At 40.9% G+C, this 26,950-nt stretch overlaps 1 protein-coding gene across 1 annotated transcript in view; it reads left to right on the top strand.

Moving 5' to 3' along the window:
* ndufaf2 (NADH:ubiquinone oxidoreductase complex assembly factor 2) overlaps nucleotides 1-26,950 on the top strand; it is a 160,417-nt gene that overhangs the window by 113,003 nt on the left and 20,464 nt on the right. The window contains exon 3 of the mRNA XM_072571119.1: nucleotides 25,691-25,731. Coding sequence (XP_072427220.1) covers nucleotides 25,691-25,731 — 41 coding nt within the window. The remainder of the gene's footprint in view (nucleotides 1-25,690; nucleotides 25,732-26,950) is intronic.

Here is a 26,950-nt window from a genome sequence, read left to right as displayed (position 1 = left end):
CAAGATCTAGGTGTCACTGCTTAGGCACCTCCGTAGCCACTCATTCAGTGTGAACTGTGTAGAACTTGGGAGGCAATTGGAGATGATAAGAGTGTAAACTCCTAACACTTTAACATTGTTCTTGGTCTAATATATGTGATTGTCATTAAAAACCTTTGAAACTCTTTAAGTGGTTCATTTCATAAATATTTTTGAAGACATTATATCAAACGAGCTAATTCCTTCATCATTGGCAGTCCCTTGGAATCAAAGATGACATTTGTCAAGCTAGATAAGTCATCAGATGACTGAGAAGCCTGGCTTTGGACCTGAGTGTTTTTCTACAGCTGGGCATATTATTGAGTGGGGAAATGTAAATTGCAGTTCCAGGTTGGCTTCCTTCTCCTTCCTCTGCCACCACTACTCTATCACCTGGTTAAGGCTCTGGCCTTCAAAAGTGGTTTGTGCCGTGAAGAATCAAGAGATCAATGTCAAGCAGTCAACAGCCTTCTCCACCCAGTCAGTGATGTCAATGCCCTCATCCTTTAGAGCAACCTTACTTGTATCCTTTTCCCTTTGGCCACACCTCGAGCATTTGCCAAGAGAGAGCTGAAAAAATCTGAGGGAGGCAGTTTTTCATCTGGACCCAATTGCCCATTCGTTGTATAGTTCTTCAAATAGATGTTGCTTCATGGAGGATTCTCATGTTAGTCCATGAATCCTCCCATTTTTTCCCAGATGTAATGTAGGCACTGCTGGTATTGGTTGTCAAAAATCCTAATGTGGTGTCAATACATGGTTCAGGTTTTGCTGCATTGGGGGAGGGTGGTTAACACAAGATCCTTTAATTTCCAGAGATCCCTATTGTTAAAGATACATTGCCTTTGTCAAGCTGCAATGTTGACACTGCTGATTTAGTGCTGAACATCTTTGTCAATAGTCATTCCCTTATCAGAGGTGACTACTGAGATGTGGGAAGTGCTGCACGTACTCCAAAATCAACTTATCTTCATGGACGTTACAGGGATGGCCAGCCGGCCAAGGGAAGATTAATGGAGGACTTTTCTCTCCATAATATTTAAGTACAGGCCAAGCATCATTTAGGTGGTGGAAAGATCTTGGTGCTGTACCCTCTGAGGGTTGAGAAGCTTTCTCCTCCGTGGTGAAGGTTGAGCTGAGGTAGATAGTCCGGCCTCTCCTTTCTAGTCATTTGTTGAGTCCCATAAGATTAGAGTGGGAATTAGTTGCGAGAAATGGATTAAAGCTTATTCAGGATTAGAGTGAGTTAATGCTGCCATTACTGGGAGAGCAGCACAGCACGATGAAACTCACTCAGTTGGTTGCTCATAACAATGACTGTGTCCCACATGCCTTTTCCTCTACCCAACTCTAACATTTGGGTTTCCCATATTTCCATGCCCTCTGTAGGGTGAGCCATCATGCAGCAGCCATTCATAAACCATAGACCATAGATATCCAGGATGATGAGTTTTTCTTTTTGCCTGGAAGTGACTAAGTTTGAAGAGCTCTTGTTCAGATGATATTGAATCTGACATCAGGTATCACGATGATCAATGAGTTGGATGATGAACAAGGTGGGGGTTGATCACAAAACCTTGTTTAATCGCAGTCTGGATGAAAAAAGTGCCAAAAAATCTGAGCTGCACAGAACTTCGATATTGCAAGCCTCTGACATTGTGCTATTCAACTGAGATCACTGAGGACACAGCTCAGAAAAGGAAGCTGGCAGCATTTTGAAAACTGAGAACTGAAGGTGCTCATGAATGAGATGGCTGAGAAAAAGTACTGTGCTGTTCCCTCCAAACTGACAAAGAGACCATACCACCAGACATATCCAGCCTTGATCAATGTGATCTCCAGGGTCAAACACAATGCATAGCAGTGCAGGAAGTGCTTTAGCCAATGTACAAAGGGATCTGGGAGTGCTAGTCGAGGATTCTCTAAAGGTCAACGTGCAGGTTGAGTTCGTGATCAAAAAAGTGAATGCAATGTTGTCACTTGGGCGGCACGGTGGCACAGTGGTTAGCACTGCTGCCTCACAGCGCCAGAGATCCGGGTTCATTTCCCGCCTCAGGCGACTGATTGTGTGGAGTTTGCACATTCTCCCCGTGTCTGCGTGGGTTTCCTCCGGGTGCTCCGGTTTCCTCCCACAGTCCAAAGATGTGCAGGTCAGGTGAATTGGCCATGCAAAATTGACCGTAGTGTTAGGTAAGGGGAAAACGTAGGGGTATGGGTGGGTTGCGCTTCGGCGGGGCGGTGTGGACTTGTTGGGCCGAAGGGCCTGTTTCCACACTGTAAGTAATCTAATCTAATCTAATCACTTATCTCAAGAGGGTTGGAATATAAAAGCACCGTTGTGCTACTGAGACTTTATAAGGCTCTGGTTAGGTCCCATTTGGAGTACTGTGTCCAGTTTTGATCCCCACACCTCAGGAAGGACATACTGGCACTGGAACGTGTCCAGCAGAGATTCACACGGATGATCCCTGGAATGGTTGGTCTAACATATGAGGAACGGCTGAGGATCCTGGGATTGTATTCATTGCAGTTTAGAAGATTAAGGAGAGATCTAATAGAAATTTACAAGATAATACATGGCTTGGAAAGGGTGGACTCTAGGAAATTGTTTCCATTAGGTGAGGAGACTAGGACCCGTGGACACAGCCTTAGAATTAGAGGGGGTAAATTCAGAACAGAAATGCGGAGACATTTCTTCAGCCAGAGAGTGGTGGGCCTGTGGAATTCATTGCCGCAGAGTGCAGTGGAGGCCGGGACGCTAAATGTCTTCAAGGCAGAGATTGATAGATTCTTGTTGTCTCGAGGAATTAAGGGCTACGGGGAGAATGCGGGTAAGTGGAGTTGAAATGCCCATCAGCCATGATTGAATGGCGGAGTGGACTCGATGGGCCGAATGGCCTTACTTCCACTCCTATGTCTTATGGTCTTATGCTCATTGTAAGATGAAGTGCTATCATTTTCTCTCTGCTAGTTTACATCCACAGGGCTACCACTGCTCACTCTGATAGTGCCGCTGCTTACACTGCTCACCAAAGGCCATGGATCTCAACTCTCATTATTGCATGCAGCATGTTAATTCACTACCTCTCTCACACAGTCTCCCCAAGCTACGAGAACTTCCTGCTCTCTGTACTTCTCTCACACAGGGGACTCCTCAGCAATGCTCCTGCTGATGCATTAAGAATAACACCTCTCCCATCCATTTTCATGATACTCCATTTCTCTCTCTTCATGTCATTCTAGTAAAAAATCTCCCTCACTCTAGTGAGACCAGTGATGGGGTGGCAGACATTAGGCTTCTCTCCCTATATGTGGTAGAAATGCTATATATGGTAGAGAAAAGATGTCTGGGACACAGCCACTTTTATAAGCAATCAACTGAGTGAGCTTTATTGTGCTGTGCTGCTCTCCCAGTAAAGACAGCGCTAACTCACGCTAATCTTGAACAAGCTTTTATCATTTTCTCACAACTAATTCCCACTCTAATCTTAAGGGACTCATCAAATGACTAGAAAGAAGAGGCCAGACTATCCTACCTTGGCTCAACCTTCACCTCTAAGGAGAAAGCTACTCAACCCTCAAGAGGGTACAGCACCAAGACTTTCACCTGCAGTCTCCAGTAGCTCAGAGACTTTCACCTCAGTGGTTTAGCTTTTGAGATTAGAGTTGGGAACACAAAATGGTTAGCACATCACTGACAAATCTTCATAGCTGTTTAAGGAAGAAATGGTGAAGGATTGCTGAAGACCAGGCACTCCGATTCCCAGGCAGAAAATGACCTCACTATCTTAGCTGTTACTGACTCTGTTAAAATGCACTGAGAGGTATCAAAAGTAGGCAACTTTGTTAGTAGCAGTCAGTAAACCATCCAGTCCTTCCAAATGCAAGTCCTGCTCCACAGTCTATTGCTGATGGCCTGGGACATCTTTGTCTCCAGCTAGATCTTCAGCTGCTGATTCTTTTGCTGGAGGTTGTGCAGCAGCGCTGGAGGTTGTGCAGCAGCACTGGAGCTGCCAGTTCTTGCTAAGCTTGATTACAGCAATGCAATTGCTCTCTTCTTCAACACTATAATCTCGTGTTCACCAAGGCTTGAGGGAATCCTTGAGTACTGGTTTCATTTCAGTTGAATAAGCAGATGATCTGTGGGGAATGTTGGAAATTGAACAATATTTTACTATTGGTATTTTTGATGCCTCTCATCAATCACAATGAATCTACATGTTATGCACTCACACAATGTAAACATGGAACCTTTACAAGGAGGCCTTGTTACAGAACTCTGAACTTTGTAATATATCAGGATGTACGTTACAGTTTCATATTTCTATTGCTGCACTAGGGGAATTAAATTAAAGAATTTAACTCCGATAATAGCATCCCTTCCCCCAAAAAAATCATGACTGAACATCACAGACTATGTCATCATATATTTACAGTTTGGTGGGAGAAGGTGCCAGCTCTGAAGCATTGCTCTCTAATATCAGCTACAAAAGGTAATGCAGAAATGGCAAACCCAGATGAATTTTTAAATTTTGAATTTGTATAGATTTGTGTATCTGATATGATTTGATTTATTATTGTTACATGTACTGAGTTACAATAAAAAGTATTGTTTTGCATGCCATCCATGCAAATCATGCCTGACATAAGGACCTGAGGATACTAGAACAGAATGTAAAATGTAGTGTTTACAGCTACAGATAAGATACAGAGAAAGGTCACCTCTAATATATGAAGGTTCATTCAGAAGTCTGATAACAACAGGAAGATGTCCTTGAATCTGTTGATATTTGTTTTCAAATTTTTGTGTCCTCTGTCCAATGGAAGAGGGTGAAAGATTGTATAACCAGGATGGGAGGGGTCGTTGATTATATTGGCTGCTTTCACAAGACAACAGGAAATAGAGATCAAGTCAATGAATGGAAGGATGGTTTGCGTGACAGACTGGGCTGTGTTCACAGCTCTCTACAATTTCTTGCAATGTTGGGTGGAGCAGGTTCCATACCAAACTATGATGCACCTGGGAAAGGATGCTTTCTATCGTGCATCTGTTAAAATTGGTAAGAGTCATTGTGGACATGTCGAATTTCTTTCGCCTTCTGAGGAGTAGAGGTGTTGGGGTGCTTTTTTTGACTGAAGCATCAATGTTTATGGACCAAGGTAGATTGTTGGTGATATTAACTCTTAAGAACTTGGAGCTCTCAACCATCTCCCCCTCAGACCATTGATGCAGACAGGGTCATGTCCTCCGCTCTGCTTCTTGCTCTTTTTACAAATTTGCTGATGACACCACTGTGGTGGGTCAGATCTTAAACGATGACGAGTACTGGAAATAGATAAGTGACATGGTGTTAAGACAACAATCTCTCCCTCAGTGTCAGGAAAACTAAGGAGCTGGTCATTAGAGCAGAATTTGGTCACACAGTCATGTGTATAGGAGTATAGTAAGGGGCTGAGTCCACAGCCTTGTAGGGCATCGGTGTTGAGGATTGTCATGGAGGTGTCATCGCCTATCCTTACTGATTGTGGTCTGTGGGTGAGAAAGTTGAGGATGAAGTTGCAGAGGGTGGAGCACAGTCCTAGGCTTCCGATGAGTTTGGTTCGAATTATATGATGTGAAGATGTGGGTTAACTGTACCTTTAAGAGAGTTAAAAGCTTGCTGAACTACCTGACAGCACCAAGTGTTCTGAATAAGATAGTGTAGCATGTTGTCCAGCGACTGGGATAGCCTGAAGACAAAAACAGATTCTAATTAGGCCAATCAGTTTAAATTACACCCTAAAAAAAAATTCCAATCAAGTTTGAATTTAGTATATTGACAATCAAAAGCCAGTGACCAAATCCAATGCTTTGGGGGTAATCGGCCGGGGGAAATTGAATATTTGGGGGGGAGAGAACTGCTAAACCAATGATATCTGCAGACTGCCCAGAGAATAGGTCTCTTTAAAGGATCTTTATCAATCAATAACCTGTGAAGCAGAAATCCCTAAGAAAAAGAAAAGAAGATTCAACATCTGGCTGGTTTTGAAATTTGAATTTTTCAGTAAATCTTGATTGGGAGTTTTTATTCAGACTACTGTTGTAGAAGGGAAAGTTAAAGGTTTGAAGAAGGAATTATAAATAGTTATTAGTTAATAATTCTGTTTTATACTTGAAGAAATAAAGTTGTAAATTTGTATTTTATATCGTTCTTGGTCTCTCAAATTTTCACAGATTACTGCACAGGATAAATCTTTTCTGTGTTGCTCGTTTAAATTAAGCAGGAGGGTTTACCTTGTATCGTAACATATGGTGTTGAAGCAGGAGCTAAAATTAATAATTAGGAGCCTGGCATAATTGTCCTTGTTATCCAGATGTTCGAAGGGATGCGTGTAGGGCCATGGACCTGTTGTGATGGTAGGCAAATTGTGGTGGATGAAGGCAATCTAAGGTAGGAGGAGTTGGTGAATGCCATTACTAGCCTCTCAAAACGCTTCATAATCATGGACGTCAGAGCCACTGGACGGTAGTCATTAAAGTATGTTGCCTGATTTTTCTCAGTCACCGGGTGATAGTGGTCTTCTTGAAGTAGGTGGGAACGTCAAATCATAGTAAAGAGAGGTTAAAGATGTCTGCAAATACTCCTACCAGCTGCTTTGCGCAGGTTCAGAGTGCACAACCCGGAACTCCATCCGAGACCGTCTCTTTCCGCAGGTTCACCCTCATGAAGGCCGGACTGGAGATCTGCAGCAGTGATCGTGGGTGCAGGTGCACCTGAAGGTGTTGGGGCATGATATGACATGGCAACTGTTGCAAAATAATGGAACAATCATGATTACTTGAAGCCTTAATTTCATATGTTAGCCGTTCTGTAATGAAATTGAATTTATATCAGATGGGTGACATCACAGAATCAGTTGACACATATCAGTACACTTTCCACGAGCAGAGGCTCAAGTGTAAATAACTGCTTGTTGCCTGAAGGAAAACTTAGTCCACTCACTCTGCATGCGATGGCAGCTATTTCATCTCATTGTAAAGTTGAGCTTGATATGAAAGCAACGAGGTTTCAGCTTTGTGTGAGTGAGTTGCAGGTTTCACCTGAGACTAGTGGTAATCTCTCCTATTTTCATGTTTGCTTTTGTGTTACTGTTCCTGCATTCTAATGGTCTTTCAGCGTGCCAACACATCCATTAAACTCCTTTGAATTACCATTCAAATTCCCATTTCCCCCACAGCCCTTGCCTTAACAAGTTGCCATTCCCTTGTTGGCCATTTACTTAATTCACATTGTGATCAGAGTAATCGTGACTTGTGAGAACGCCCTACTCCCATCCTATCTTATGCTCTCTGAAATCCTTCTATTTTGAATTACCCCTTTCATGATCGTCATTCCCTCAGTGATCAAGCCACTGAACCCCAACCGCAGATTGAGTTTTCTATTCCACCAGGACTGCTTGAACTGCACTCTGTGACACTCCCGAATCATTAATACACAAACCCCAGCCTGACTTTTTTTTTACTCCCTGTGATGAATTGAGAGAACAGCCCCCAACTGAAAAATGCCCAGCCCCTGACGGTGTCCACAGCACCTGTCCTTCTGGCCTGTGCCCTGTCTCTCCACAGCACCTTGACTGTCAACTCATGCCTTGCTGCCTTAGCTTGGCAGGACTGATTGTGACCCATCCCCAATCTGCAATGACCTCTAGAATCTAGATAAAGTGCCAGACTGAGATTGGATAAATCCACGGACTGACTGAAATGACACCCCTCACTGACCATAGTACCCTTTTACTGCACTGAAGACTGTGCCCCTTTAACTTTCAGACATGGCCATTTGGTTGAAGAACATGTAGCATGTTTGCGAGGTGCTGTACAGTATGTGTCCACCGTTTTGACAGCTCATTATTTTGGATGGTGATGAGCTGCTTGTCTTTCCCCCTCCGCACAAAACAGCAATGCAAGGCACAGAGTCTGATGGCCTATGAATTAGGACTGAAGCACAAAAAAGCAGTACAAGCTGGAGAGAATGACACCTTCTGGACAGCACAAAGTTGTGAGCACTAAAATGTTAGATACATCTTATGTAGTATATCTGTATATCTGTCCCTGCACACACAGTATTGTGGCAGAAATACGTTAGTCATGACTACTGCTGAGCTCCAAAGTGCAATCGTGAAGGGCTGAAGTAATGTGTGAGTTGGTTCAAAGCAGCCATGATGATGATGATGTGAGACTGGTGGTTTGGCAGTGCCCATGTACATGGATGCAGCGTTTAAGTAGACAATGCCCATGGAGCATACAAGGAAACAGTGGAGTTGGATGAAGTGCCAGAGATCCAAGCTGTGAGTTTGACACACCAGGTAAGTGCTCTGCCTTTCACATCTAGAATTGGTACCATGTAATTATTCAGTAGAGGAGGAAACAGTGGCTGCTGCTTTGAAATAAGGCAAGATTAGCTAATAATGAGATGTAAATGCATAGAAGGGAGGAAGTCATTGCTCACTAGTGAGCTTCAGACCTCACCATTTAATCCCTAAGGGGAAAACTGAAGGTTTTATTCAGTGCATTGGGAGCCTGATTTTTCAATCGTGCCATACTCTTCTGACTTTATCCCCCATTGTCCATTCTGCACAAGAGAGTGGAAAATTCCAATCATTAATTAAGATACTTAACCCAGAGGCAGAATTTTCTGCTGCCTTGAGCAGTGTAGGCAAACTCAAAAAGAATTTCTGATTTTTCCCCTTAAGGTTTTAACCAAGCACAGGATGTCGCTAATGAGTGATGATTATCTTATTTCCATTTTAAGCTAAACTCACTTCATTTCCATACAGCTTCCAATTCTCTTCTCCTTCCTCAAAATATTAGTCAGAGAGGTTACCTGGCGGGAACAGCTCACTGCTTGCTTCTCCTGGACTTCTTCCAAGTCTGACTTTACGACACTGTCACTGCATGCTCCATTTATCCATGTTAATCAGCAATGGCAAACCACCAGCCTCACCACATCATCGGCCTGCCCTTGGAACAACTCACAATTTACTCAGCCTTTCAAGACTTCACTTTGGAACTCATGGACACTTCTGATGTGCATGTTCGTGCCAGGTTGCTTTACCCACAAACCACAAACCCATCTCATGCATTTACACAGGATGCATCTTACTCCTCTTAGCTTAATTTCCTAGTGCTGACTCACTTTGTGGTGACTTGGAGTCTGCCAGCCTCTGTGGTTTGAATTGCCTTTAAGCAAATTGGGAGAGGCGGTAGCTTGTCACCACTTGGAGCACTGAACAGTAATGGGTGTGTCCATGTTGCTGTATTGCACCATGCCATGTCAATGTCACAGCTATAGTATGTGCCAGCTTCTTACTCTGTAATGTTCTGTCCTAGTTTCCAACATGCCGCTGAGTTAGTTTAGACCTTCCCCAAATAGCAAGCTGCCTTGTTCCGGTGTGACGTAATGAGCTTGAACAGATGCTATTTCCCCTCAATGCCTTTCACAGCATCCCAAGAATCAAAAGCAATCCATCCTGCACGATTGTTTCAGCCATGCATTCATCTTATCCTGTCTTATTTCCTTATACCTGAAACACTTGTACATAGCACTAAGATTAATTTGGAGAATATGACTTAGACGTCCTGTTTGCAAATATTCTATCAAGCTTTCTAAATTCTGATTGTATGACATTTGGTTTCCTTGTGGACCATGACCTCTGGTTGTTCACCCACCTCACAAGAATATCCTGCAGCTGTCTTGCAACATGACCCTCGTCAACCTATTATCCTGGAGTCACATCAGTCGTCACAGAAATGCCTGCCTTCTTCCCTCGCCAATCCCATATCACTTATTGCCTCCTGTACAGCTAGATCGCATTCTTGCCATGGGCTTCGTTCTTCCTGTACTACTTCAGGGAACCATCATCCTCATCAGTATCCAGAGTGAAAACCTGTTCGAGAATATGACCTCTGAGGAATCCTACACCACCTACTTCTTTCTTGTGGACCTATTCACTATCTGCCTGCTTCTCCTGACCAGTCATCAGTGGGTGCCACAGTGGCTCAGTGGTTAGCGCTGCTGCCTCACAGCACCACGGTTCCAGGTTCTGTTCCAGCCTGGGGTGACTGTCTGTGTGGAGTTTGCACGTTCTCCCCGTGACTGGGTGGGTTTCCTCCGGATGCTCCGGTTTCCTCCCACAGTCCAAAGATGTACAGGGCAGATGAATTGGTCATGCTAAATTGCCCTTAGTGCCAGGTGCATTATTCAGAGGGAAATGGGTCTGGGTGGGTTACTCTTCAGAGGGTTTGTGTGGACTGGTTGGGCTGAAGGGCCTGTTGCTGCATTGTAGGGAATCTCATCTCATCTACATGACCGACACAAGACTCTCCAAGCAGATATTCTATTCCCAGCTTCAGGTAGCAGGCAAGCCCCAGATGGACAGAGGACATACTTCAGTGACACCCTCACGACTTCACTGGTGAAGTGTGGCATTCCCATGGGAGTCACTGGCCCAAGACAATCTATAGTGAAGGAGAAGCATTTAGGACAGCACCGAGCACCTTGAGAGTTGCCGTCAGGAAAAAGCAGAAGCCAGGCGAAAGAAACACACTGCCACACAAATGCCCCACCCACCCCTTCCCACGGCCACCTTCTTCCCCAAGTGTTACAAGCTGCAGTAGCCATACTGGTCTATACAACTACCTATGGACTCACCCTGACAGTGGAAGAAAATTATCCTCATCTGCAAGGGACCACCAATGATGATGCTTCTGAACTCGTGGTGTGACCAACTCTCTGGATGACCAACTCTCTACTTAGTTCTCAGCCTTGCTGATACACCTCAGTGACTTTTGCTGCTGTTCAACTTCTGAAGTCCAAAGCTCAGCCTGGTGAAGCTGGTGACACTTCCTGCAGATGGCTTTGACTAGTTCACAAGAAATGTCCTCAAATCCCGATGTGCCAAGGAACAGGCAGTCAATTTGGCCATAGCAATTCAATATCAGGCCCATTACCACCACCTCAAGGTAACTGCGATTCACAATAAATGTTGACCTTGCCAGCTGTGGTCATATGCTGTGATTTTTTTTGTTAGTACCTAGCACAGTTTTATACATAAATGTTATTAGTTTTGATTGTTCAATATAAATGAAAACATATACTTCAACTGTTCATAGTACATCAGTAACTATAAATTCCAAACCCATAACATTCACTAAACACTTGCATAAATAAGAACCGCTGCTTTTTTTCTGTGAGAAATTAACTCAGAAAATGTTGAAATTTAGTGTTAACCTTGAGTTTATTTAACAGAAGAACAGTATGTGAACATGACTGATATAATATCCAATAACTAAGATAAAGATGTATTTTGTATATAGTGCTTTACACGGTATGCCATGGAAAAAAGCTTATGAGCTTTTCCACTGACTGCAAAACTATATGGAAATTTATTGGAAGTTCTGGAGCACCTATTAATCATCTGCATAATGTAACAACCTGAACAAAAAGATGAGTAAAGGAAAAAAACATTTCTGATCTGTGGGCATTGCTGGGGTTGGGAACAACAGCATTTGTTGCCCATCCATAATTGCCTTTGAGAAGGTAATAAGTTACCACCTTGAACCACTGTAGTCCATTGGCTGTTGGGGGAGGGGAGGGGTGGCAGGGGGATGCCAACCAGTCAGGGTACACTCAATGCTGTTAGGAAGGAAGTTCAAAGATTTTGACTTGGCAGTAGTGAAGTAATAAGCTATTTCCAGGTCTATATGGTCTGTAGTTTGGAAGGGAACTTGCAGCAGGTGGTGTTCCCCATGGTTTTGTTAACTTTGTCCTTTTTAGATGGTGTAGGTTGAGAATTTATAGGTGTCAGAGTAACCTTGGTGAGTTGTTGCAGTGCCTCAAATATTTAGTGTACACTGCTGCCATCGTGAATCGGTAAAGGAGGGAGTGCTTGCTTATATTGGTCGATGAGGTACCAGTCAAGCAGATTATTTTGTCCTGGATGATGTCAGGCTTCTTGAGGACTGTTGAAGCCACTCTCACACAGGCAAGTGCAAAGAATTCTGTAAGACATCTGATTTGTGTCTTGTGCAATGTAGGCAAATGTTCTTTTGGAATTCAGGAGGTAAGTTACGTTTTGCAGTTGCAGTATCTGTATGGCTTGCCCAGTTCAGTTTCTGGTTAATGATAATGAAAAGCTGACTCACTTTTAAATCCTCTGAAAATTTGTGGTTACTTATTTTGCCACCTTGAATTGTTTCTGCATTAAACTAAAAGTACAGAAGAAACCCAACAAAATGCAATGACCTTGAAGAAAATGCTTGTTTTCACTCTGAATTACTTGTGCACTGTTGTAAGTTGCTGGAAAACATTATTTGAAGACTGGTCTCCTGTGACACAGAGGAAGGCTTCTTTTGAATATTTGGCTGGAGCTTCATTTAATAGTTTGAATTTTTCTTGATTGTTTCTGTAATTGCCTTGAATTCCCCCCATTTAGCTGCATTTCAGATCAATTCTGGCAAGTTCATCCGTTCTTCATTTTGACCCGAGAGCACAGGTAAGGTTTCTGCCTTGTTAGTCAAATGAGCATGCACAGACCATACCAGAACAAATCTTGGCAAGTTTCACTATGTTGTAGTTCAGTGACCAATCCTATGAAGTTTTGATTTGTGTTCTGCATATTAAACATCTTAAATGCAAGTCACAAATTTTAGAACCAGGGTCAGAAAGGCTTTCTCCTCTACTGCTCACCTGTTGCAAATTGTGGATGAGCAAATGGAATAGGTAAGTTAGCCACAATAAATATGGTAGTCTTCAATCCACACAACATGTTCAACTTCCATGTCAAAATATCCCAACCTTAATCTTGCATTTGTTGTACTCTCTTTCTGAGCCGAGTTGCTTGGAGCTATTTAATTTGTCTCCCCTGGTTTCAGCAAAATGCTATTAATCTAAGGACATTAGGTAAGGATCAATGTACTCATGGATAATTCATTGTGGTGCAGTTGCAGTGTAAGAACGGAGGAAAATAACTAAAGTTTAACAAGATATAGAGCTCTTACAAAGCACTGTCCCTACCCTACCAGAAACACTTGCGTAATTCTGGTCATTGTTCTGTAGTGAGGCCATAAAGACCTTGGCGGAGATAGTTCCTATACAGTACAATCACCATAACTCCATTTTGACAGCTAACCATAAGTATGAAAACAAAAAAAAACATTTCCCTGACCCTGCCACAATTTTGAATGGCTGTGAAGGCTTGAAGCCTTTACATGGATAATTAATGTTCTGATTTAATCAGTGGTGGGAGAGGCTTGTGCCCAGCGGGTAGGGTAGGGCAGGGAGCAGTAAGGGACACCCACACAAACCCGCACAAATTTGGTTCATCTAATAGGAAAAAATATTTGATTGAATATTAGATGTGATTGAAGGCTATGAGAGCAAGAATGCTGATATACAATATTTATCCAAACTTTTACACCAGCCAAGCAAACAATTCTTCTACATTCATTTGAACTAATAAGGTGCCTTGCACATGTCAACTGGATAAAATATTAACCTTCGAGATGATAGTACAAGTGCCTTCCTATCCCATTGACTCCATTCCTGTGGTTAGCTCTATGTATTTGTTCATTTATCATTAAATCCTAACTCTACAATGCATTCAATATTTCTTTTGTTTCTTGAACATTTTATGGATACAGCGTATGTATAAAATTGAAAAAGTCAGTTCTTCAACTGTCCAGTGAAGATCAAAACCTCATTCATTTTGTTTTAATTTCACACTTTGCGATTGTTTAAAACTACTTATAATAGCTAAAATATCTGTGGTTAACCTTCAATATATTTGGATATATTTTAACACTTTTCTTCATTTATCCTAGGTATTTGCCTTTAAGTTTGTTCAGAAATTCTTCTGTCTTATCCGCTTGGTGTGTTGAGCAGTAGTGGCTTTAAAGCATAGTTTACTGTCGGGATCCCCCTTTCTCTTGGGTTAATTAGACCAAGCTCCCATCTGACAGTCAGCCTTACAGAAAAATATACTGGAATGCCAGATCTCACAGTCCCAGGTTTGCTATCTTATCCATCTCCCTTCCTTTACAGTCTCTGTAACACAGCCAGATATACATGTGAGGTTTACAATCCCTCCAGGGATCTAATAAATTTGCTTGATTTTTCTGAGCCATTGGAGCAGAATCTTGAACCAATGGAGCATCATATAAGCGTAATTAAGTTGAGGTAACAAATTTGTCCTTGAGGCTTTTCTTTTGCATTCTAGAATGACAATTGGTATCGAGCATCAGCTTCATTAGAAATTTGACTTACCACAATGGAGTAAAACATTTTTCAAGTGAACTGTTCATTGTGGTGAAGAATTAAACTATGACACATCACACTTGTATAAGAAAAGTGAAACATATCAAATTATGACTAAGAGTTTTACTATAACATTGTGACAATTCAGAGAATTAAACTGAAAGATGTTATAAAGTCGTAACACATTTTCTGCAGCTCATAGCACGGGGGTAAGGCTGATTTTAAGGTTAGGCAATAAATGCTGGCCTAGTCAGTGATTTAAGACAGATGTCAGAGGCCAGTTCTTTACTCCAAGTGTAGTAGGGGCATGGAATGCCCTGCCTGCCAATGTAGTTAACTCAGCCACATTAGGGAGATTTAAACAATCCTTGGATACACACATGGATGATGATGGGTTAGTGTAGGGGGATGGGCTTAAATTAGTTCACTAATTCGGTGCAACATCGAGGGCCAAAGGGCCTGTTCTGCGCTGTATTGTTCTATGTTCTATGTGTTAGTGTAAGTTTTGCTTTTTTTTTAAGAACACAGTATTTTCATTTCTGAGAAATCATATGTAGCTCGCTCATTGTTTTTTTGGCATTTATATGCTAAATGTTGGGGCATTCCTGCCCTATGAAAATGTATATTTCCCATGAATCTACTGCCTTCAATATTTTGCATTGAGAGCAACAGAGGGAGAGCTGGATGGATTTTCATTGTGTCTTCCTGACTTGGTAAACCTTCAAATGTGGTGGGCATGGATGCAGAAGACCCAATACCATTTCTAAAAGATGCAATTTTTGTCAGTTGGAAAAGGGGGAAGGATATGATTTACACAGGAAAGAAACTTGAAATCAGCAAGGTTATATTAACCTTGTTACATTAACCTTGTCAGCAAGATAACATCAACCTTGTGTTGAAGTTAAAAAGACCCCATTTGGCTCTTACAAGGATCTTTACCTGATGTGTGGGCATCATAATGGGGTAGTAGCTTCTGACAGGTGGATAAGATCTATATAACTGTCATTAGAAAACAGGCTGAAACTACCAAGATTTAAGTTTAATCTCTGCTGGACTGTATTGAATGACAGGCACAAAATGGCGAAAAAAGAATCATCTGTTTAAGCAAATTCAGAGCTCTTTGTTGACATTTTCCCAAACATGATTTTTGTGTATGTTTGGCTGAATTTCAAAAGCCAAAGCTGTATCAGCAGCAGGTTCTGAGTTCATTGTTTGATTGACAGTATAAAGCAGCTACTAAGGGAATGATTGTTTTTGATGTGATGTCTCAATAGAGTTTTTTTTAACACAAGTTTAACTCATTGAGAATTGAAAGCTTTACATTGGTTTTATGAGTGGCCAGTTTATTCACTATCGTGTGTATGAGGGAAAGCAGTATGCAGTGTTAGAAAACATATTTTTACCTCCACATAGTTTGTGAAAGCAGCCCATTGTGGATACTAATGAGTTGCTATGGCAGTGATGTGGAAAAGTTAAATAGCTTGCATGTGTAGACGTTTAGTTGGTATAGGAAGTTTGAGTGGCCATAGAAGTTTGGCGTCAATTGAAATTGAATTAACATTAAGAGTATGAGCTGCTGGGAGCATGAGTGCGCACAATGGGTATGAACAGACATTGGGCCAATAAGCGTAAGTATGTGTGAGGATTGATGGCTACAAAGCCTATCAACTTCTACAATATCTGGGACCAAAGTCCCTGAAAACTGTGGTGATTCTTCTAACCTTCTTGCCTCAGCCATTTCTCTGCTCCTATATATCCTCTTTTCTGCTTCTGAGATTGGTGAACATGACTCTATTGTACATCTACTTCAACCAACCCCACCACCAGCTACACTCCTCCAAAAAAGAAACACCATGACTCCAAAGAAATGCTTATTTTGGGATACCTTTTACAAAGATATCTGGGAAATTCCCAATTTGACCTCAGTTGTCAAACTGTGATAACTTGAATTTTAGCACTTCGCAAATTCTGTCTGAATTCTTCTGCTCATGGGGTTTGTTATTGAGTTCAAGTTAAGTCATTCTGTAAGTTTCCCCAGTATAACTACCTTGCTGATGGAGACTTGTTCAAAACATTACCAGAGCTTGTCATTGGTTGATGAAGAAAGAGGTGGATAAATAGCACTACTTTCTTGTTTTAGTGGAAGAAAGGGAGAACCTGCTTCAGTGATATCTAATTATTGAAATCAGCTCCTGATCATTGAAGTGCATTCATAGAGATTTGCTTTCTGTATTTTGAAGCACATTGTTTGTTATTAATCATGGTATTTAGTCACTCCTGTAAGTGATGTAAGAATCTTTGAAACCTATTAAAGTTTAAAACAAAAGCTATTGATATAAAACCAAAATGATAGGAAACATAACATCTTACCAGAAGTTAGCTTAGCGTCATTTTTGTGAGTTTAACGGTAGGTTTTTCTCTGCAAGGCTGAATGAGACTTTCTCTCTCTCTCTTCCCAAAGTCACCTCATTACCTGTGCACCATGCCCCCATTGTGCCCAACTAATCATATTTTTGCAGGCTTATATACTGGCCACTACCAGGACCTGCCAAGTTTCCTAGTGCCACTTTTAAAGTCCAGCCATGCACCTGATAAGCACTGATATACCTGGGCTGCTCTCACAGTTCCTGTCAATTGCATCAGACGTGTTGGACAGGAGATATTTGACACGACATTTTGCTGAGAGGGTCTTGAAAGCCCTGGTCAATAGAAGGGTGCATCTAGTGGAGTGTGCTCTGAGATTTTGGGGACTGATGGTGGGCCAGAGGTACAACCAGCAAGTTGGAGTTGCTAAATTACAGTTCTGAATTTCATGTCTGGAACAGTCACCATCTATTTTCGATGAAGTGGGTGTGAGAATAGGAAACTGCATATCAATGAAGTGAGATGGCATCATAATGTGAATGTTAATGAATACTAATGCATGCAAGTAGGTCTCTTGCTACTTAATAGAGGGAAACACACCTCCCAGTTCAACACTTGGTTGCAAAGTTGGTCTTTCTGTTCTCAAAATCAGGAAGCTACTCACTGACAACCTCACATACTCTCTCAAATTTCTTGCCAATGGTGACATCATTCAGTGCTTGGGAAGATTCCACCCGTATTGTCTCTTCATGATTGTTTTGCTGTTTTTCTAGAATCCAGTTTATATTTGTCCATGTTACCCTACCTAGGATTTTACGACTGCTTTATATTAAGGATATTTTATTCAGGACCATTGTTTTATTGAGCAGTGCTATTATCTAAAAACAGAGAAAGGAAGCTTATTATAAAATATCAGGAATAGATTCAGAATCAGATAATTGTTTGGACTGGTGTGCATGTGCCGTGACATTTTTGGGAAGCAGTATGCTTTACCTGAATGTCAAGGCTGCATCCCTACTTCTGACCTCCTCTAGAGCCTTAGTGTCTATTATTGAAGCCATTATCTGCTGATACCAGGCACCCTCATTGAGTGTGTATACGCAAGCCTCCAGAGCCATGCATGAATAGACTTCCGATACTGCACGTGTGCTGACATTCAACACCATATGTGTGGACATTCATGCATGTGCTGTGGAATTGTTTGTCTTATTAGTGTGTACCTTGAGACTGAAAAGGTTGGGTAACACCAACATAGAGCTATCAATTTTATTACCCAATAAAATTATTATCCACTTTGCACCTGCAAAATTCTTTTAGCTTAAGTATTTCCAGAAGTTCTGATTTATTGTTGTAACTTAACATATTCAAACAGTAGAACTGGTATTCTTAACGCCAAGCTTCACAAACTTCCCAAAGCATTTCACAGTCAAAGAACTACTTTTGTTGGTGTGTTCACTGTTGGAAAATTGGCAACATGGCAATTGAATTTGTATAACAAAGTCACACAAACAGTGGTGTGATAAATGATCACTAATTCTGTTATAGTAATATTGGTTGAGGAGTAAATTTTGACAAGACTCTCAGAAGAATTCCTCTTCTCTTTGAAACAGTGCATTGAAATCAATTAGGTTGAATGCTACCAAAAATCAGCTCAATATCAATTTTGTGGAGTCTCACAGGGGGATTTTCTTTGTGAGTTCTAGCGAGTAATTTCATGCAATTACAACATCAGAAGACCATAAGAAATAGGAACAGGACAGGCATAACCATTCAACTGCACAAGCCTGCTCCACCATTTTAAGACCATGGCTGATCTGACCCATTCCTCAACTCCTCATTTGTGCAAGCTTCTCAGAGCCCTCAACCTCTCCATTTTAAAAAATCTATCTACTTCCTTTTTAAATACCTCTATTTATCAAGTCTCCACAACTTTCTGAAGTAGTGAATTCTAGAATACATTTCCCTGCACCAATGCTTTCGTATCTCAACTTTAAATTAGTGTGCCTTTATCCTGTAACTATATCCCCTGGTTTGAGATTCCACCACTAGAGGAAACATCTTCTCAACATATATTCTGTCATGTCCTCTCTGAATCTTACATGTTTCAATAAGACCAGCATTCATATTTCTAGGCTGTAATGAATAAAAGGCCAATCTGTTCAGCCATTCTTGTTCATTCAACTCCCTCACCCTGCAATCTCTTTTAATCTCTCTTAAACTATCTCTAATGCAAGTATATTCTTTCTTTAATATGGGGATTAAAACTGGACATACTGGTCCAGGTGTACCCTCAACAATTTTTAACCTCAAATTCCTTAGGGGAAATAGATTTTTGGCCTTTATTGCTAACTACTTGCTGCACCTGCATGGTAACATTTGTATTTCATGTGCAAGAACACCCAGATCCCTCAGCACTGCACCTTTTTTGCACGTCTTTCTCCATTTAAATTAGAGTTTATTTATTTATTCTTCCTACCAAAATGCATAACCTCTCATTTTTCTACATTAAACTTCATCAGCTAAGTTTATGACACCACATTTAGCTATGTGACTTAACAGTAGAGAAGAAAGGCACTGCGAGAGCATTAGTGATTGTAAGGAAACTGGCAAGTGGATCTGTGGCTGCAAATGAGACCCTCAAATAATACCTTGCTTTCTGGTGCCAGGTTCAGGGATGCCTCAGAGCAGCTGCAGAACATTCTGAAGGGAAAGCAGAACAGCCAGAATCATGGTATGTGTTGGTATCCACGACGTGGATAGAAAAAGAAATGAGGTCCTGCAATAGAAATTTAGAGAGTTGGGTATTAGATTACAACCTTAGAAGTCCTCTTTTTTTTAATCTCCAGGTTAAGTCCAGTGCCATACACAACTGAGTGTAGGAATGGGCAGATAGGTAAGGTGGACACATGGCTGAAGGAATGGTGCAGGATGAAGGGCTCTAAATGTTTTGATCATTGGGACAGCTTTTGGGGTAGGTGGACCTGTACAAGCTGGAAGGTTTGCTCATGCTGTTGGGAAGGTTTAAACTAATATGGCAGGGGGATGGGGTACAGATTTGATGTAAAGCTAGGAGCAAGATTCAGTCAGATATCGAAAGAACAGTAAGACAGTCCAGCAGGCGAAGAAGACATGAACATGATAAGACATATCGGAGGACCGAAAAGATAAATTGTATCTATTTTAATGCAAGGAGCCTGACTGGTAAGGCAATGATGTATCATTGAAGAGCACGTGGGAATATGGAATTGTTGCTAAGATGAACTGGGATCGTCTTAGTGTGAAAGGCTTAGATGGGGTGGAAATTTTCAAGTGCATCCAGTCTGAGCAAAGATGGGGCAGTCCTGGACCTAACTAGGGAATTAAATCGGTCCAGTTGTTGAAGTGTCAGAGGATTATTTTGTGGTTCGTGATCATAACTCTAAGTTTCAAACTCATTATGGAAAAGGATAAGGATAGTTCAGAAGTTAAATGTCTAAATTGAGGGAAGACCATTTTCAGTATCATTTAGACAGGATCTAAACTGGGAGCAGCTTCATGCATGTAAGTCTACATTTGGAAAGTGGGAGTCTTTTAAATATAGTACACTGAGAATTCAGGGCAAACATGTTTCTCTAAAAATGAAGGGCAATGGCAAAAAGTGCAGGGAATCCTGAATGTCATGGAATATCAAGAGATTGATAAAGAACATGAAGGTAGCACAGTGCATTAAAAATCCTCTTCAGGAATATTGACCGTGTCGGGGTGGTGGTGCTGCTTAAAAGAAGAAATTAGATAGGTGACAAAAGTCCATGAAATATCTTTGGCAGATAGTATTAAGGAAAACCCCAAGGCATTTTATAAATCCATTAAAAGCAAGAGGATTAGCAGGGAATGAGTGGGGCCTATTAAAGACCAAAGGAGCTATCTGAGTATGGAACCAGTGGATTTGAATGTGGTAGTCACAGAGGAGAAAGACAATTTAGCGGGGGATTTCAGTTGGTATGGTGAGGTTCTAGAACACGTTAAGTTTAATAAGAAGGAAGTACTAAATGTTTTAGCAGCATGGAGATGTATAAATCCCCAGGGCCTGATGAAATTATCTCAGGCTGCTATGGCAGGCGAGGAAGAAGATTGCTGGGGCCCTGGAGGAGATACTTAACACTTTGTTAGTCACAGGTGAAGTGCTAGATAACTGGAGGATAGTTAATGTGGCTCCTGTGTTCAAAAAGGGCAGCAGGGATAGGTAATGACAGACCAGTTAATCTAACATCAATGGTAGTTAAATTACTGGAAAGAAATTCTGAAGTACACAATTAAGCAACACTTGGAAAGGCAAGGATTGATTAGGGATAGGATTTGTTAGAGAGAGATCATGTCTGACCAACTTGATTTAGGTTTTTGAAAAGGAGACTAAATATGTTGATGAGGTTCATTCAGTTGATGTGGTTTACATGAACTTCAATAAGGCCTTTGTCAAGGTCCCACATGGAAGGCTAGTCCAAACAGTAACAGCCCATAGAATCCAAGGCAAGTTGGCAAATTGGATCCAAAATTGGCTTCCAAATAGAAGCAAAGGAATAGAATGGATGGTTGTTTTTGAGATTCAAAGCCTGTGATCAGGAGTGTATCACAGGGATCAGTGCTGGGTTACTTACTGTTTGTTATGTACATTAGTGACTTAGGTATGATGTTGAATGTTTAGTGATTAGGACCCAGTGCTTTAACAGCTGTGACCCAGATTCATTACCCAGTCAAGTAATGAAAACTGATTGATGGCAAAGCAGTGGATGCTGTCTACCTGGTGTTTAGCAAGGCCTTTGACAAAGTCCCTTCATAGCAGGCTGATGCAAAAGGTGAAGTTGCATAGGATCCACGTTAAGCTGGTACGATAGACACTGCAGGCAGAGAGTAGTGGTGGAAGGGTGTTTTACTGACTGGAGATCTTTGACTAGTGATGTGTCACAGTGATCAGTGCAGGGACTCCTGTTGTTTGTAAAGTATGGATAAAAGATGTGGAGGAGAATGTTGGTGGTCTGATTAGTAAGTTTGCAGATGACACAAATATTGAGGGAGCTGTGGATAATGATGAGGATTGCCAGAAGACAAGAGTAGGTTGTAAATAGGCTGAAAATTTGGGCGGAGAAATGGCACGTGGAATTTGATCCAGACAAATTATGCCTTTTAGGTCTAACGCAGAAAGGAAGTCTACAGTAAGTGGCAGAACCCTTAATATTATCAACATACGGAGTGACCAGAAAAGGTTTACCGTCATGTTGCCTGGTTTGGAGAGTATTAGTTATGAGAGAGTGGACAAACTTGGTTTGTTTTCACTTGAACATTGGAGGCTAAAGGGCGACCTGATCAAAGATTACAAATTTATGAGATGCATGGATAGAGTTGATAGTTGGTGTTGGTTTTCAATTACTAGAGGACATAGTTTCAAGGTCAAAAGAGATAAGTTTAAAGGAGGTGTGAGAGGCAAGTCTTTTTACACAGAGGGTGGTAAGTGCCTGGAATGTGTTGCCAGGGGAGGTGGTAGTGTAAGAGGCATCTTGACCGAAACATAAATAGGCATAGAATAGAGGGAGCAAATTACTGCAGGTGCTGGAATCTGTATTGAAAACAAAAAAAAGTTGGAAATCCCAGTGGATCAGGCAACATCCGTGGAGAAAGAGCAAGCTAACTAGATGACTCTACAGAGCTCTGATTTTCAGCAGGGAATAGAGACATATGAACTGCCTAGAGCAAAGGGTTTTTATTTTGATCCAGAGATCCAGTTAATGTTATGGGAAAACCAAAAGAACTGCGGATGCTGTAAATCAGAAACAAAACAGAAACTACTGGAAAAAACTCAGCAGGTCTGGCAGTATCCATGGAGAGAGATCAGAGCTAAACTTTCCGGTTCTAAGGTAGGGTCACTCAACCCAAAATGTTAACTCTGATCTCTGTTCATGGATGCTGCTACACCTACTGAGTTTTTCCAGCAGTTTGTTTTTGTTGTTGTTGTTAATGTTCTGGAGACCAAGGTTCGAAACCCATCATGAGATCAATAAAAATATCTGGAATGAAGAGAATAATGATCGCCATAAAACTGGTTCACTAATGTCCTTTAGGGAACCTTCCTGGTCCGGCCTACATGACTTCAGGCCCATAATGTGGGTGACCCTTAACTGTCCTCTGGGCATTAGAAAAGGGCAACAAATGCTAGCCTAGCCAGTGATGCCGACATCCTGTAAACAAATAACTAAGCAGTTCCAGGATTATTAACCTAGCAAGACCGAAGGAATGGAGACTTTCAAGTCAGAATAGAGTGTGACTTCAAGGGAAGCTTGCAGATGGTGGTGCTTCCATGTCCTGGTTTCCCCTGTGAGGGTGGATAGGCTCTCAGTTTAATGTCTCACTGAAGTATTAACCTAGATTATGAGCACAGACTCTTCTGATACAGACATTGTAACCATTGAGCTAGAGCTGATCTTATTCAGTGCTACATGTTATCGTCAGATCAGCTTTGAAAAGCAAACTCTCCATGATCAGTATGCACGTTCTCTAATTGCATGATGCATCCAGAATGCTGGTGTCACCTTGTCTCTTCAGAACAACAATTTGATTACAATGCAGTTTAATTTGAGTGCTCAATTCCACGATCATTATTGTATATTCTCTGCCAGTCCTCACATTAAAGCTTGATGCAAAGCTCATACATACTAATAAGCATGCAAATTAAAAAGTGAACAAAGCACATTCAAGTCTAGAGGTATGCTTTATAGTATGACCTTCAGCTCATTATGTGAATAATTTTAAAAATAATTTCAAAAGGACTCAATTTGACTCTTTAACCCACATGAACACTTTTGCATTGGAGTACTTGTAAATGCATTGTTATTCCCGCTATAAAGCTATATTTGAATGTGCTACTAGATTTTGTCTTTCAAGCAGTTCCGGCAGCACTGTTTTGGCTCAGTGTGGCTTAGATTATTCAGAATAATGCATGCAATAGGTATTAATAATAATTTTTTTAAATACTTGAAATTCTATTGAAAATGTTAAATCCTGTTACAGTCTATTTTACATGTGTGGTCAGTAATTCCATTTGCTTTTGACTAATTTTGAATATTAGTAGATTTTTTTCTTTTAGTTTTACTTATGTCTGGTTTTTTTTGCTCTTTCTTTTCCTTCCTTGTACATTTTTTCTTTGTTATTATCATGGCACTAATATCATCTGTTTAGCCCTGAAAAATTGTGATTTTCAGTTGTTTGCTGTGCTTTCTTCCCAATCTGCTTCCCTAGAGTTAGCCAGACACCTATTCCTGATCATTAGGAAGAAGATGAATATTAATATCTTAGGAAAACAAAATGAATGTCAGCTTCATATTTATATTTTTCTTTGTGGAAATGTTAATATTCCAACAGTGCAGTTGTACTGAAGTGATTGATGTTATGTTTCTACCCATGATTCCCATAATTATTTTTTGATCTTTAGTCCTAGGAGAGAGTGAGCTGAAATGAAGCACTTTCTAATTAGAAGAAAGATTTGCACTCATCATGTCTTTCCCAGAAACTAAATAAGAAGGCACACAAAAGCTAAGAAAACACAGGAACTAGGAGAGCAATAAGTTTTATTTCATTTGACCCATTCGTTTTAGAAGGAGAAAGTGAGGTCTGCAGATGCTGGAGATCAGAGTTGAGAGAGTGTTGGGGAAAAGCGCAGCAGGTCAGGCAGCATCAGAGGAGCAGGAGAATCAACTTTTCGGGCCGGAGCCCTTTATCAGGAATGGATGATTCCTGATGAAAGGCTCTGGCCCGAAATGTCAATTCTCCTGCTCCTCTGATGCTATGCTTTTCCAGCAACACACTCTCAACCCTGTTCATTTTAAGGTATGATACTATGAGTATGACTACACCAAGCTTTTGCTTTCCGAATTGTGGCCTAAGGTATTAGTAGGTTGGACTTTGCATAGTTGACCGAGGAAGGCTTGCTAGGCCACTTCAAAAGGCAGTTAAGAACCAACTTCATTGCTGTGTATGTGGAGTCACATGTAGGCCAGACCCAATAAAGATGGCAGATTTCCTTCACTAAAGGATATTAAGGGACCAGATTGGCAATCCAATCTTTTCATGGCCCCAATCAACTGTGACTAGATTTTTAAAATTTTCTTTTAGCCTTGCATTATTACTAGAAGTCAGGAGATAGTGCTATATTAATAATCTCACAGTCTAGTAGTTCAGAAGCCCAGGCAACTACCATTGTGACATGGGTTTGAATCCTACCAGAGCAGCCAGTAGCATTTTAATTCAATTAAATCAATAGATTAATAAAATGTTTGGAATTGAAAGCTCATCTCAGTAACCTCAGCTTTGAAACTATGGTCAAATATTGTCGGTGCCTGTTTGGTTGGTCTTACCTAATCTGGCCTCTGCGTGACTCCAGGTCCAGTCTTAACTGACCTTTCAAATGGCCTAGCAAGCCACTCAACTCAGTATCTCTCAAGAATGGGCAGCATATGGTGGTCTTCCCAGCAACATCCACATCCCATGAAAAAGTTACAAACTGCACTCAATGTCATTATGAATGACCGGTCAATCATAATTAGTCGAGCAGACAAAGACTTCAGTTTCATTCAAAGAGTGCCATGTTAAATGATGGAGCCCTGCCTCACTGCTGAACTGTAAACCTAGATTCTGTTCCAGTTAAGTCTTGAACCCAGTATCCTCTGATTAAGAAATGACAATGCTAACAATAAGCAAAAGTGACACTAAAAATGCCTTGTGATCCAGAATCAAATGCCAAGAACCCAATAAGAGCAAATGTAACTTTTTTTTTTAAAATGAGGCCTGAATCAAAAATATTGAAAACAGAATAACTAAAGAAAATGCTGTTCCGAATAGGATAGGACTGCTTAGCAGCATTTCCCGAATGGTTTCTTACGATTAACCATTTAATGGCTTAGTATTTATTTATTTTCTAAACACATAGAAAAATGTTACAGTATATTTGATTTTCTTTTAGTAAAGATCGATTTTTATTCTGTTCTTGTCAGCTTGGATACGAGGGCGTAGGGTGGACCCACCAACTATAGAGGTACGTTTCAAGCCGTTTTGTTCTTCTTTCTTTTAAAATGATTTTAATGTTGTAACTTAAAAATATGTAACAAGAAAAACAAATGTAATATATTAATTTAAATCATATCAAACTAAAAAAGGTACCCTTTGCTTTAAAATGGTGTGTATAAGACCGATGCTCACAATCTACTACTTATCACTGAATCTGAAAATCTTACAATGCAGAAGGAGCCCTTGCAGCCCATTACATACTATTTTTATGCAAATTATTGTTTAATGCCCTCTTAAATGCCTCAAATCAATCTGTTTCTTCCATATGTTCGGTAGTGCATTCTGTATCTTTACTCTTCATTGTGTAAAGAAGTTTTTTATTCTCACATAAAATTTACTTCATTTGCAAATCATTTTAATTGTATGTCCTTTTTTGTGTCTTTTACAAGTGGGAACAGTTTCTCCCTATCTATTCTATTCAGCCAACTGATGCAATTGAAAACTTCAAACAGATCTTTTCCTCTGGCTGTCTTCTCTCTGAGGAGAACGTTCCCAACATCCTCAATCTACCTTCACAACTGAAGATTTCCGTTTGTTGAACCATTCTTGTAAACCACTCTCCAATGTGCATTCTCAAATGTGTTCACATCCTTTCCTACTGTGGTGCCGAAAACTGTACGCAGTACTCTATCTGAGGCCGAAAAATGTCTTTTACATAATCAACATTATCTCCTTCATCTTGAACTCTATACCTCTATTAGTAGAGACATAGAAACTAGGAGCAGGAATATGTTCCATTTAGCCTATTGAGCTATGTGTACCATTTGTTGTAATCATGGATGATCCTCTAACTCAATGCCATGTTCCCTCCTATACCCCATGAAACCTCTAAAATCCAAAAAAAAATCTTTCTTGATTATAGTCCCAACCCAACAGCCTTCTGTAGTAGCAAATTCCACAGGCTGACCACTTCTAGAGCACCAATGTTTTCCCATCTCGGTCCTAAATGTTCTACCCTGTATCCTGAGACTGTGACCCCTGGTTCGAGACTCCCTATACAGGGATACATCTTCCTTGTATCTATCTTGAACTGTTAGAATCTTATATGTTTCAATCAGATCCCTCTTGTTCTTCTCAATTCCAATGAATATGCGCCCCGTTAAACTCTTACAACAGTCCTGCTATTCCTGGTATCAGGAGAAAGTGGCCAAATTTTTGATTAACTGACCCAATATCTCCTCATGCAA

This window comes from Chiloscyllium punctatum, chromosome 1 (genome assembly GCF_047496795.1).
Source record: "Chiloscyllium punctatum isolate Juve2018m chromosome 1, sChiPun1.3, whole genome shotgun sequence".
Classification (NCBI taxonomy): Eukaryota; Metazoa; Chordata; class Chondrichthyes; order Orectolobiformes; family Hemiscylliidae; genus Chiloscyllium; species Chiloscyllium punctatum.
The sequence above is the reverse complement of the archived record's forward strand: the minus strand, read 5'-3'. Positions and strand labels throughout refer to the sequence as shown.